The 12721-nt window shown below is 42.7% G+C and overlaps 1 protein-coding gene across 15 annotated transcripts in view; it reads left to right on the top strand.

The window, feature by feature from the left end:
- LOC129181687 (peripheral plasma membrane protein CASK-like) overlaps nucleotides 1-11739 on the top strand; it is a 41093-nt gene extending 29354 nt beyond the window's left edge. Inside the window, exons 16-29 of one of the 15 annotated variants that reach the window (XM_054777201.1) lie at nucleotides 93-171; nucleotides 247-332; nucleotides 1578-1646; nucleotides 1726-1806; nucleotides 2706-2741; nucleotides 4009-4047; nucleotides 4383-4579; nucleotides 4667-4782; nucleotides 6858-6938; nucleotides 7011-7091; nucleotides 7191-7393; nucleotides 9627-9710; nucleotides 9886-9912; nucleotides 10089-11739. In XM_054777201.1, the coding sequence (XP_054633176.1) occupies nucleotides 93-171; nucleotides 247-332; nucleotides 1578-1646; nucleotides 1726-1806; nucleotides 2706-2741; nucleotides 4009-4047; nucleotides 4383-4579; nucleotides 4667-4782; nucleotides 6858-6938; nucleotides 7011-7091; nucleotides 7191-7393; nucleotides 9627-9710; nucleotides 9886-9912; nucleotides 10089-10265 (1356 nt within the window). In that variant the 3' untranslated portion in view covers nucleotides 10266-11739. The other 14 variants (XM_054777226.1, XM_054777217.1, XM_054777210.1 and 11 more) reach the window with 14 other exon arrangements.
- The last annotated feature ends 982 nt before the right edge of the window (nucleotides 11740-12721 follow it).

Raw genomic sequence — 12721 nt, 5'->3', positions numbered from 1 at the left:
ACACATGCTTCGACCTTGGCCATAGCTGCATTCACCTCAGCCACTTCACAAGAAAAAATACATCTCTCTGACCTGCTGCTTGTCTTCCACAGGGCATTACTCTTAAAATGAACGAGCTCAACCACTGCATCGTAGCCAGAATCATGCACGGTGGAATGATTCATCGACAAGGTCAGCTCCCGTTTTATTTTATTTGCTCGTATCATGTCATGCATATGGGCTCATTTTTTTTGGCCTCTGCTTTAGGGACTTTGCATGTAGGAGATGAAATCAGAGAGATTAATGGCATCAGTGTCGCCAATCAAACTGTAGAACAGCTCCAAAAAATGCTGGTAAGTAAGCGAGTTACATTTTGTACCCCTTACCCCTTCAGTCAGTTGACCTGAAGCCATCTTACCCCCAAATTCTCCACACTTAAAAAAAGCATAAAAAACATGGTCTGCAACAACATGGCGTACAAAGAATAATCAGTAAAATAATGCAAGTAATATTACTGAATAATAGTGAAGACAAAGGCACATAACTTACAGAAGTCAATATGGACGTTAACTCAATACAAGGTTTATTACGGAGCTCAAAGGACATGAGCTACAATAGCATGGGATTATGCACCAAACAAAAATCAAATTATTTATTTATTAGGGACAATACATATTAATGGTCATCTGCAACCAATACGGACGTTAAAATGCTAGATTATAGCACAATTGCTAGTTTCCATCTGTAGTCCCCAGGGAAAATAACAAATAAAACAATCAACAAAATGAAAACAATGCACAATAAACAAGAAAAGACAAAAATAAACACAGAACATTAAAAAGGCTAAAAAAAATGCTACAGTTGGTCACAGACCTTTTGAGATTGGTTTTGAAGATTAGCACAGGGTTAAGAAAAATACTAAACCTCACCTCTATGCGTTTCCGCACAGCGTTCACATTTGTGAACAAGGAGGAGGTGAAAGGAAGAATAGAAAATACACGTCTGTCTGTGCAGCGTCGGAGAAAGCCGTACACATGGGCTGTCTGCGTCACCCTGCACACAACTATAGCGTGTTCAAGGACAGCTGAACAAAGTGGCCGCAACGCCCGAAAAGATGCATTATTAGTAGGGCTAATAGCACGTTAACAGCAGTAATGAATCACTAGTCAATCACTTTTTCACACAGAGCCATGTAGGTTTAGATTTTTTATGCTTTCACTAATATGAATGTGTGACAGATGTGTATTTTCTATTCTTCCTTTCACCTTGTGCTTGTTCACAAATGTTAATGCAGTGCATAAATGCATAGAGGTTAGGTTTAATAATATTATCTTTGCGCTGCTGTGCATTTTTGCTTTGTGCATAATCTCATGCTATATGTTCTCATATGTCCATTTGGCTCAGTAATAAGCCTCGTATTGAATTAATGTGCAATTAAGTGTGCAGGAGTATGGGGTAGGTACATGACTTCCAGTCAGATGTCTGAAGGCGTACGCGACTGTGAAAAGTTTAGGAACCACTCGGCTAGAGCGTGGACTCTTTCCTTAAATGTTTCATGTCAAATTCATGTTTGGAGTGTTTGTCATTGATATCCACAGAGAGAGATGAGGGGAAGCATCACGTTCAAGATTGTACCAAGTTACAGGTCCCAGTCCAAGTCTTGTGAGGTAAGTCTTGGTAGAACCATTACCGGGTCTGTTCACACACCTTTGTATGTGGGCTAAAGAAAACAAAATCATGAGAAAGTTTGTGTTGCAGAAAGAGTCACCAGATTTATCTCAACATTCGGCTGCGAATGGTCATGCAAGCGTCACCAGTTCCATCCTGGTACGTGTTCCTACCCAGTCAACTGCCTTAATTCATGTAATCTAGCTCAAGTAACATCAAAATTCTAAGTGTAGTAAGTGGATAAAAAAGTAAATTGAAGTACCGTAAATTCTGGTGTATAAGCCGTGCCGGTGTATAAGCCGCACACGTTCACATCATAGAATGACATATTGTGGCGCATAAATACGTCAGAATTATTAATCATTCATACCTGATTCCCTTACAAAAAACAACTGGAATCTAGGAAACTTCACCTCAACTGTCCAGCATCCTAGTATTTATTTCACATTCACACTGGTTGAATTTTTTGGCTAAAAAGTTACTGGATCGATTTAAAGTTACTGAATCGTTTCGCATCGTATAGTTCTAAATGAACCAATATTGTCCTTGAATCGTATCGGCAACCACGAATCGTGATGTGAATGGAATCGTTATTAAAACGAATCGTTACAGCCCTAGTATTGGTACATGTTTGTATATTTCTGAGGTATACTTTTGGGAGTGTTAAGTTGCTATGTGATGGATTTAATGTTGTTCTCAGTAAGATGACACAGTGAGTCAGTTGTTATACTGTTATATAGAATGACCTCCTACGATGTCCAATGGGTTGACAAGCTCATTTTGAGTGCGCTGATAGCTCGTGATTGGCTCCTGCCAAAGAAAGAGCTATCGTTTCCTCACTGACTCGCGAGCGGCACAGTATTTAAACGATTAGTAGGAGTTCTGAAGTAAAGGAGATGTCACGAGATTAGAATTTAGCCATAGATTAGCCGCACCGCTGTACAAAGCCACACGGTTCAAAGTTTAAGAAAAAAGTTGCGGCTTATACGCCGGAATTTATGGTATTAGTAAGTAGGAGGGCTGTCAATATTCACAAGACTATATTGGTTCTCCAATAGGATCTACCAGCAACAATTCAGCCCAAAGGTCGTCAGGTGAGTTTTATGGCAGGCCTCCAGTCATCTTCTGCTTTTGTGTCCGCAAGAACTGCTAATAGGACCAACTTACTGTCTTCTAATGTGCATGTATGTGCATCTACCATAACCATTACTGTACTACATTTCTTTAACTCTCGTCTTGGACTCATGACATTGAGCCTTAGCTTGATGGCGCTTAAGGCTCCCATGAAAATTTGAATACCACGTGTTTGGAAGGCTATAGTGGCTTGACAAGTAAAGGAACCTAATGAACAGCAGTTTGTCTGTCACATCTTCACCTGTAAATGCGATCCTCAGTACAGTAATCCCTTCTTTATCTCCGTCAATTGCTTCCAGACCTGACTGTGATAAGTGAATTTCCGCAAAGTAGGATTCTTTATTTATAAATGGAATATTTTCGTAGTTAAAGCAAAGAAAACCTCTTTAGGACCTTCTAAATACGGTATTTAAGATTATTAGAGACCTCTAGACATGAAATAACTGCCCAAGAGTCATATTTCTACTCCTGTGACCCAATATAGTAGATTTTTTTTTCCATTCCATTGTATTTTCTTCCACTTATCCGGGTCCGGGTCACGGGGGCAGCAGTCTCAGTCGGACTTCCTCGTCCCCGGCCACCTCTTCCAGTTCCACTGGGAGGACCCCAAGGTGTTCCCAGGCTAGCTGTGAGACATAATCCCTCCAGTGTGTCCTAGGCCTGCCCCGGGGCCTTCTCCCGGGAACATAGAACGACCTGTAAATTCTGACCTCAGGCTCCAACCTTCCCTCGCTCGTGAACAAGACCCTGAGATATAGTGAACTTAATACAGAAAACAGACTTGTGTGTGTACATTACAGTAACATTACTGACACCTAGTTACCAGTGGACGATACTACACAGTATCTACATGAGTGCCTTATATTTGTATTTTAGTAAAAAAAAAAAAATACATAACATAACAAAATACATAACATTTGCTTAAATATGCATATTTCTGGACTAGTAGTAGGCCGTATTCAACCATGAGTTAGCATGATTTAGTAATAAACTTTTGAAAGACCGTGATAGAGTGAAGCTTGAAGTGGCGAGGGATTACTGTGCATTGCATTTGTGAGCAGCATGATTAACGTAACCATGCTCAAAGGTGACATGCACACATTACCGACAATATCATATGTCAAATGTGCAGTTGAGTGAGTCCCTCAGCACACCTTGTGTTTGTGTCCCACAGCGTATTCTGTTGCATGATTTATGTGTAAGTGTGTGATACTCTCAACCCCATAGATCTCCAGACCTGCTATCAAGGACAAATTGTCCATCAAGGTAAGATGTCTCCTAGAGGAACCCTGTAGAAGTAGATCCAGCCTCACCCCACCCCTGTCACAAAGCACTGCCCCTCACCATAGTGATACAGTATGTGTGCCCCATCAGTCAGCTGGTAGGCTGCATTCTAGCTACACTTCTGTTTCCTTTGCCGCCGTCACATTGAGGTTTTTGATTAACCTATTAACCCCTGCTGGCTGTGCATTTGTTAGATGTTGCTGATCTAGCAGCCTCTCAACTCTCATATGGGCAGCTTGACCTAGCTCCCTCATATTGTCGCCCATCACCGTGCCATCACTAACAAATGTTGGGTCTGACTGCTCTGTCCCCTGCAGATCTATGTCCGTGCTCAGTTTGAGTACGACCCGGCAAAAGATGACCTCATACCTTGTAAAGAAGCAGGCATACGCTTCAGGGTGGGTGACATCATTCAGATTATCTCCAAGGATGACCACAACTGGTGGCAGGGGAAGCTGGAGAATACTAAGAATGGCACAGCAGGCCTCATCCCTTCGCCAGAGCTGCAGGAGTGGTGAGTGACAATATGACCGTGCAAAGTTGCCATCGCACTTGCCAGTTTTGCCAAGACCTCACCAGCGAGTCCCTGTGGTGTTTACAGGCGTGTGGCATGTATAGCAATGGAGAAGACCAAACAGGAACAGCAAGCCAGCTGCACGTGGTTTGGCAAGAAGAAAAAACAGTATAAAGACAAGTACTTGGCCAAGCACAACGCAGGTAAGCCACATGTTTTATTATGTCACAGTACACAGTTGATAAAGTAAACAGCAGAGAGGATAGAACCCATTCTAAGGCGACACAGTGCCCTTCAGTTGTATTGGAACCGTTTTGGCCGAAGACTGAAGAAATTTGGGTTTTACAGCAAAAGACGACTACAGTCATGGCCAAAAACATTGGCATGCAATGGTTTTTGTCACAGCTGTATAAATTCATGCCAATATTTTTTGTTTATGACTGCATAAGACCAGACGCAAACATTTCAGCTTTTATTTCCTGGTATTTACATCTGGATCGGATGCACAACTTTTTTTTGAGCCCAACCATTTTTCTTGTGAGTAAAAGTATTGGGGCGTGACTGACTGGTGTTTTTTTTGCCCAGGTTTGTCTTAGTACCTTGGTTAGTCATTCAGTAAATAACACTGAATGTCCATACTTAGTTTTGTACTTTTTGGTCAATTCCAGCCTCTTAACCATCTTATGGTGTAGCCACTGTACTTTTGTTCACACAGTCTTCTATGAACAATAGCTAGTGATACCGGGGCCGGCATGGCTCAGGTGGTAGAGTGGTCGAAGTGGCCTTGGGCAAGATGCTGTGTTGTCAGTAGGTACTGTAAATGTGCTAGCAGTGTCAAAGTGCTTTGAGTGGAGTGGGATTGGAAAAGCACTATACAAGTGAAAGACCATTTGACTAAAGATCATACCTTCACCGCTGCCCTCTGCAGATTGTTGCTGATGTCACTAAGAGTTGTTTTAGGATCTTTCTTCCTGTCATCAACTGTTGATATTTTTCTCGGTCTACCTGTTGGATGTCTGCTGCTTAGTACACCAGTGGTTTCTTTCTTCTTCAGGACATTCCAAATGGTCATACTGGAGCAATGACCGATGTTTATGCAATGGTTCTGATTGATTTTCCATCTTCTTTTAGATTTACAATTGTGTGTTTTTCACCCCTAGACAGCTCTCTGCTTTTCATGTTGTTTTCACCTCTAAATGCAGTCTACACAGTGCAAAACCTATCCGCATAGCAGTCTGTCACGGGCGGCAGTGACTGTTTCATTTAGGTCTGATCAGATTAATCCATGCAGCTCTGTCCTTAGCCTGAACTCCTGTCTATAGCGACCTTCTTCAAATTTCTTTTTACAGTGTCTTTAAATCTGAGCCTTGGTCTGGCCTGATTGCGTTTGCTCTCACATAACTGTGAGTCTCAGGCTAAATCTGAAACTCGGCGTCGGCATTCAGTGCTATTTATTAATTGAATAAGTAATGTAATAGGCCACACCTGGCCAGCAAAACACATCAGTCACATCTTCCAATACTTTTGCTGACATGAAAAACGTATGGATTAAAAAAAGAAGTGCTATCTTCTAGGTTGTGTATCTGATCCAGATGTAAACACCTGGAAATAAAAGCTCAAATGTTGCTCTCTGGTCTCATAGTCGTCCGTTGATGTCGAACCCAAATGTTTTCAGGCTATAACAAACATAAGGGAATTGGCCTCACTGGTTGAATGCTTCTAGAGACCACACTATGCTAGCAGTTGTACTTGATCCCATTTGGTACAATGCCATTGCACAGTTAATCTTGGTTGTCAAGATCATGCTGTTGCACTATGACTTGTGTCCAGTGTGGCATGTTGCTTCTTCCCTTTTGAGACCTTCAGCTCCCTCAGTGTTACCTTGACTAACTAATGGACTTACTGCTTTGGGTGCAACATTTTTGTGTCCTTTTTATTTGACTGTGTTTTTATTAACCCTTGCCCTCCCACCCTCTGCCCATGTTTCATGCTGTCTCATACCCAATGACTTGGCTGCATGTAAGTAACTCCAGACGGCTGGCTTCTGAGTTTTCTTTCTCTTCCTCTCTGCTTTTATACTGTACTTGTTGTTTCTCTCCCTAATATCTGCTTGACCTTTGAATGCATATAACAGTTTTTTGTGATCAGTGAAAAGACAAGTTGCATCCTATTGTAAAAATCTTCTAGTTTGGACAGACTTTCCTAACCGTTTTATAGGATTTGCACTGCTTTGAATACTTTTTAAGATCTTCAAAGCATTTCTCCTCTACTCTGCCAGTGTTTGATCAACTAGATCTGGTCACATATGAGGAGGTGGTAAAACTGCCCTCTTTCAAGAGGAAAACACTGGTTTTGCTCGGTGAGTTAAGTCTCCCTTCCAGCATTAACAGTGATGGAGATTTTTCACACCACCGTCTGCACTTTGATGCAGGTGCGCACGGCGTTGGCAGGAGGCATATCAAGAACACGCTTATCACTAAACACCCCGACCGCTTCGCCTACCCCATCCCTCGTAAGAAAAAAAACAGTTTGCATTACACAGACGTGATTCATGCACAGTTGTGTGACGCTCAAACTCCAAAGATGACCTCTTTCCTCATGTCGCCATCAGACACGACTCGGCCTCCAAAGAAGGATGAGGAAAATGGAAAGAACTACTACTTTGTGTCTCACGACCAGATGATGCAGGACATCAGCAACAACGACTACTTGGAGTATGGCAGCCATGAGGATGCCATGTACGGAACCAGGCTGGAGACCATCAGGCAGATCCACACTCAGGGCATGATCTCCATTCTAGATGTTGAGCCGCAGGTAAAGTGCACCACACTTTGTGAACCGCAACGAGGGCACCCCCAGAACTAGGAAACAATCCCTTCAAGGATGTTCCACCTCTTACTATAAAACATATATAAAATTTAACCGGTAAACCTTTTAAGCTCCTATACTAAATACTAATGATTAATATTTCACATTCACAGTTTCAAAGTTTACAGGTAATCAAAGTAGTTGATATCATTCACAAATAATTGACAGTTCAATTCAATGTGGCAATAAAGATAATTACACAGAATTCCTCAATAGTTGTGTGCATAAGCAAGTAATATGTCAGTCAGAATAGCTACGCAGCGTTCGCCATGTCTTACGTCCAGTTGGCATTTGCCATCAAACATTCCCGATGTACAAGAAATGAAAACTATTATGCAAAAGGCAATGCAGCCGAAGTCAAGGCAACATATTGAAAAGCTTTCAGCAACGGGCACATTTTCCGATTCATCATGAGACGATAGATTAAGAAAGGGAAGAGTCAAAAAACACGCGTTTCTATAGTGGAGTTCATGGCGCGAAGCAAAGCCCTCCAACAATTCAATTTCTTTCTACTTAACTATCCTCAAGTGAACGGATATCTTTTGTTATAGATATAGGCGTCCTACCGCTCAGTTCGTTTATCCATAATCGAAGGTCGCATCTCTGTGTGCAGTTTGAGACGACGTCTGTTCAGCATTGCCGCGGGGGAGCAAGAGCGAATCAGAGGGGGAGCTTCATGTCAGCTGACTGATGTCATATGACATCTAAAAAGTCCTGTTTATTCAATTGACCGGTAGCTCGCGATCGATGGAATGGGCACCCCTGCTTTAAGAAGTAATGGAAGGAAAATTGATCCAGCGGTCAAATGATCACAAATGTACAGGCAATGTTTGAGTAAAGAATTGCATATTTAATTATCGAAATTCGGAAGCAGGTAAGCTATTTGAAGAATACCGACTAGGAGGCATGCAAGCAAGGGAGATCTGATGTGGAAACACTTTTTTTTTGAGTGCTTGTTTTGGATACTGTTATTCAACCTTCAACCATATTTTCCATTATTTTTAGGTTGAATTCAGAGTTATAACACCACATAATTGTGTCTTAGGGTTTTGTCAGTGTTTCAGCATTGGAACTACACGTAGAACACAGGCTGTACGTAGGGCCCCACGAACCATGGGGGGCACTATTGTGTGCAAGGGGGTCTTCAGGACATATGCAAAGGATGCACACGGGTGTTGAGTCCACCCGAGGCAGGAGAGAAAAAAAAAAGAGGCGAGTTATCTGAAATCGTGCTTGTTGACGACAGCAATGCAGCAGAATAAGAGAATAAAACGGCTGAACTCACCCGCTCACCTGACAGTCCTTGGTGGTGTAATGGTACAGCTGCTGCCTTTTATTGCAGATCCCAGCCTCGGACGTGTTTTTTTTTTTTTAAGTTATGCTTATTTTGCACTAGAAATAATGTACAGTAATCCCTTGTTTATTGCGGTTAATTGGTCCCAGACCAGACTGTGATAAGTTCCACATTTATAAACTGTATTTTTTCAACATTATTAGAGCTCTATAGACATGAAATAACATCCCTGTAGTCACTTTTACACTCGTATTACTAATATGATATAATATAGTAGACACAATAAGCGAAAATAATCCATTTAAAACATAAAGACTTGTGCTCATGTAGATTAGGATTTTTTTTCTCCCTGAATAAAACGTTTCATTTAAAAACTGCATTTTGTGTTCAGTTGTGTTGTCATTGCCTAAGCTTTGAATTTGTTTGATGATCTGAAACATTTAAGTGTGACAAACATGCGAAAAAAAATAAAAAATCAGGAAGGAGCAAACACTTTTTCAGACCACTGTATGTACAACATGTTTTTTTTCATTTTGAATTTGGTGGGCGCAGCTTATATTCAGGTGCGCTGAATAGTCGGGAATTTACGGCACATGTTACATCTTTGAATGCGTCTTCTGAATGCCTTATATTTGTATTTTGGTTTATTTAGCCATTTTTAAATTGAAGCCCCCAAATTGGGCCCAGAATTCCAGGCAGCACATCTGTTCGTGATACAGACATTCTGTGTGTGCTTTTGACACAAATTTGGCCAGGGGTGTCCCTGAGGCCAGTAGAACAGTGTCTTACTTGTTGCACAGGAATCTCCAAATATCAAGGACAGGACAAGGTGCGAGACCAGAAATGAGCTCTACATAATAACACTGTCGCTATGTCTCTCTTCAGGCGCTAAAGATCCTCAGGACAGCTGAGTTTGCTCCGTTTGTCGTCTTCATCGCAGCTCCGACTATAACACCGGGCATGACCGAGGTACAGTGTGTTTGCTCCTGCTAAAACTTGGTATCCGTGTGTGTGTGTGCTCACTAACATGGTGCGATACATGTTGTCTTTCCTCAACGTGTTTATCACCTACACTCTTTTCTTTAAGCATGTTTATCTTTTCTTTGGCATGCCTTTTTTCCCATTTGCACCATTTGCACTGGAGGTTCCCAAGTGGTGTCGGAAACTGCCTGTAAGTATGAATTGCCTGTTGTGCTACGTCCAATCCTAAGAGCCTTCTTTTAGCTTTTGTTTTAGTCAGCAGTGCTTGGCAATGAATCTCCCTCTGCCTGCAGACTGACCGGCATCGCCTCCTCCTCTTGCCTTCGCGATGTGTTAATGCGTTTGATGTTTGTGTTTTTTCGTTAGGACGACTCCCTGCAGCGGCTCCAGCAAGAGTCGGAGATGCTGCAGCAAACGTATGCTCACTACTTTGACCAGACCATCATTAACAACGAGATAGATGACACATTGCGTCTGCTGGAGGAGTCTGTGGAGCTGGCGTGCAACACCCCTCAGTGGGTCCCAGTGTCCTGGGTGTACTGACACACTAACAAGAGGAGCTCAGCTCACCCAAGCATCCACAGACCCTCCTGAACGGAAGGTGCAATCACCTGGAATGTCGTATGATCAGAATCCTGTATTTGTGTAGACGAATTGTTGCTATAAGAAGACAAGAAGTAACTGTGCCACTTCATGAAGGGTCCTTTTATCTTTCAACGGTCTTGCAGGCCTTAATGTGTACATATATACATATCTATCTGCAATGATATAAAAGATAAAAAAAAAAATGTTAAGTGAATACAGTTCTGTCTTACATAGTCGAAGGCTAGGCGGGGGTGTGTTCTATATTTTGTACTTTTCTTTTTCTAAGTGATGGATGACTGCTCACACTCACAAGGCAATAGCAAGCATGACCTTCAGCAGGTGGAACCGCGTCCAGACCAGCTGAACTTTGAAGCACATTCGAAGCTGCCACAGTGGGCACAAGTCGCTGGACTCCAAAAAGGCAACACAAAGCACAGGAAACTTGGCAGTTTCGTTCTCGCACCCTCTTATTTATTCCACCATTGTGTTAAAAGGAGCAGTTTGTCAAGGCTCATATCCCACCCCCAACCTACGATCGTCTTTGTTTACATCGGAATTTGCACAAGAAAGGACCATGAAGAACATGCGTAGCGCATCTAATTTTGGGTTTGTGTGCCAGTACCCCTCTCCTCACATGGACTGTTCTCTGAAAGAGAACGTGGAAGAGAAAATAAACTGCCTTAGTGAGGCGTGGGGAATAAGTCAGTAACATCTATGCACCCCAGTCTCTCTTTGACAGACCATCACGGCCATTGTTTTCCCAAACTACAGTACAACGACTGCTACTCACCACACTACCACTCCTAGTTGAGGAGCCAAGCCTGTGTAGTAGAAGAGGGTAGGACTTCATGTAGGTTGGACCTATCCAATGTCCGAGCTGATTTTTTATTTTTTTTTTGGTACTTAACAGTCGTGTTAAAACAAATGACAATTATTCTTGTTCGGAGAGTGAGTTACACAAAACAACAAAAAAAACATTTTGTGTGTAAATGTTTCAGTGGCGCGTATGTCAAATTTGAGTGAACTACAAAGAGCCAGTGTTTAATAGTGTTGAAAAAGATGCTCGGTGTGTAACACGATGTTGGCGCTTTACCAGAAGTAGCACAATGCTGCCTCGTCATCACAATTTTTTTGTTAGTGCGGTTGCTTTTCTGTGCCTCTTCATGTAAAGTGTTCTCATATCAAGTTGTGTATAAATGACTTCTGTAAATGTCCAAAACAGCTCTTGTGTATGACATGTCATTTTTTGTTATTCCATTTTGTAAAGAAAAAAATATATATCTTGAATTGAATGTGTGAAAGTATAGAGACCTGTCTTCCTCGTGGCTTGGGCCGTGCGACCCATTGGGAATGCAGACGTCCATGTTGATACACGCAATTGAGTGAAAAGGGAGAGTAGTTAGTATTATAATGAGAACACGCGGAGCAGTCAACCGTAGGGGTACCGATATGAGTAATTATGGCGCCATACCCATAAAGCCGACATTAAATATTGCTCACATTGCTGTCGGTGGGTCAGGGTGTTCAAATTAAGCGCCCCTTTTCGCCTAGGTGTGACGTGTTTAAGCACGTCTCGTAAGCAAACATGGCGTCGATCGTGTGGGACCTCCCCACTTCCTCAGACACAAAACATCCTCTCTCAACACAACAAACCACGACAGCCACAAAAACCCGCAGCCCGCGGTCCTTTGAAGACACTCGCGTCGCCAAATCCAGCTGCGAAGAACGACCCGGGCCCGCTCCCATAGCCGAAGACACCGGCCCCCGTGGGCCAGCAAACCCCTCCGAGGCACGGTTTGTACTTTCAGAATGACAATAACTGTAATGCACACAATTGTAAAAACTATAATCATATTGCCGACATCACCGTCGCTGTAATAACACCAACAAAAACATAACACCCTGGCTAACTCAGTGAGTAATGTGGGGAAGTACGTACAGGTGTCTCTGTATGTGTGCAAGTCTTCATGTATATAAAGGTGCGCGAGTGTGTGAGCGTGTAATGTCACAGAGAGTGCATGAAAGGAGAGGGGCTGCCTCCCTCCACCCAGCAAGCCCCGCCCCGCATAGCCAGGCCGTTCCCACACCGCCAGAAAGCCACCGGGCCCACAAAGCCAGGCAGCACAAAGACCACACCCCCAAGTGCCAGCCCACAGAGCCCTCCACCCCGGGAAGACCAGCAAGGGGCCGCAGAGAGGCAATCCCAACTAGAAACAGGACGCCGGCAGGCCAGAGGAGACAGCCAACCTCCGTATTTTGGCTTAAATTAAGTATTTGCGGGCATAAAAATGGCTACATGAGCTAAAGTACAAATGTAAGGCATTCAGAAGATACATTCACAGACATACTGTATTGTGACGATATATAGAAGTAGTATTCTACACTGGTCACTAGGTGTCAGTAATCGAGGACAA

The sequence above is a fragment of the Dunckerocampus dactyliophorus genome, chromosome 1 (genome assembly GCF_027744805.1).
Source record: "Dunckerocampus dactyliophorus isolate RoL2022-P2 chromosome 1, RoL_Ddac_1.1, whole genome shotgun sequence".
NCBI lineage: Eukaryota > Metazoa > Chordata > Actinopteri > Syngnathiformes > Syngnathidae > Dunckerocampus > Dunckerocampus dactyliophorus.
Note: the sequence above shows the minus strand (reverse complement) of the source record. Positions and strands in the feature narration are given on the sequence as shown.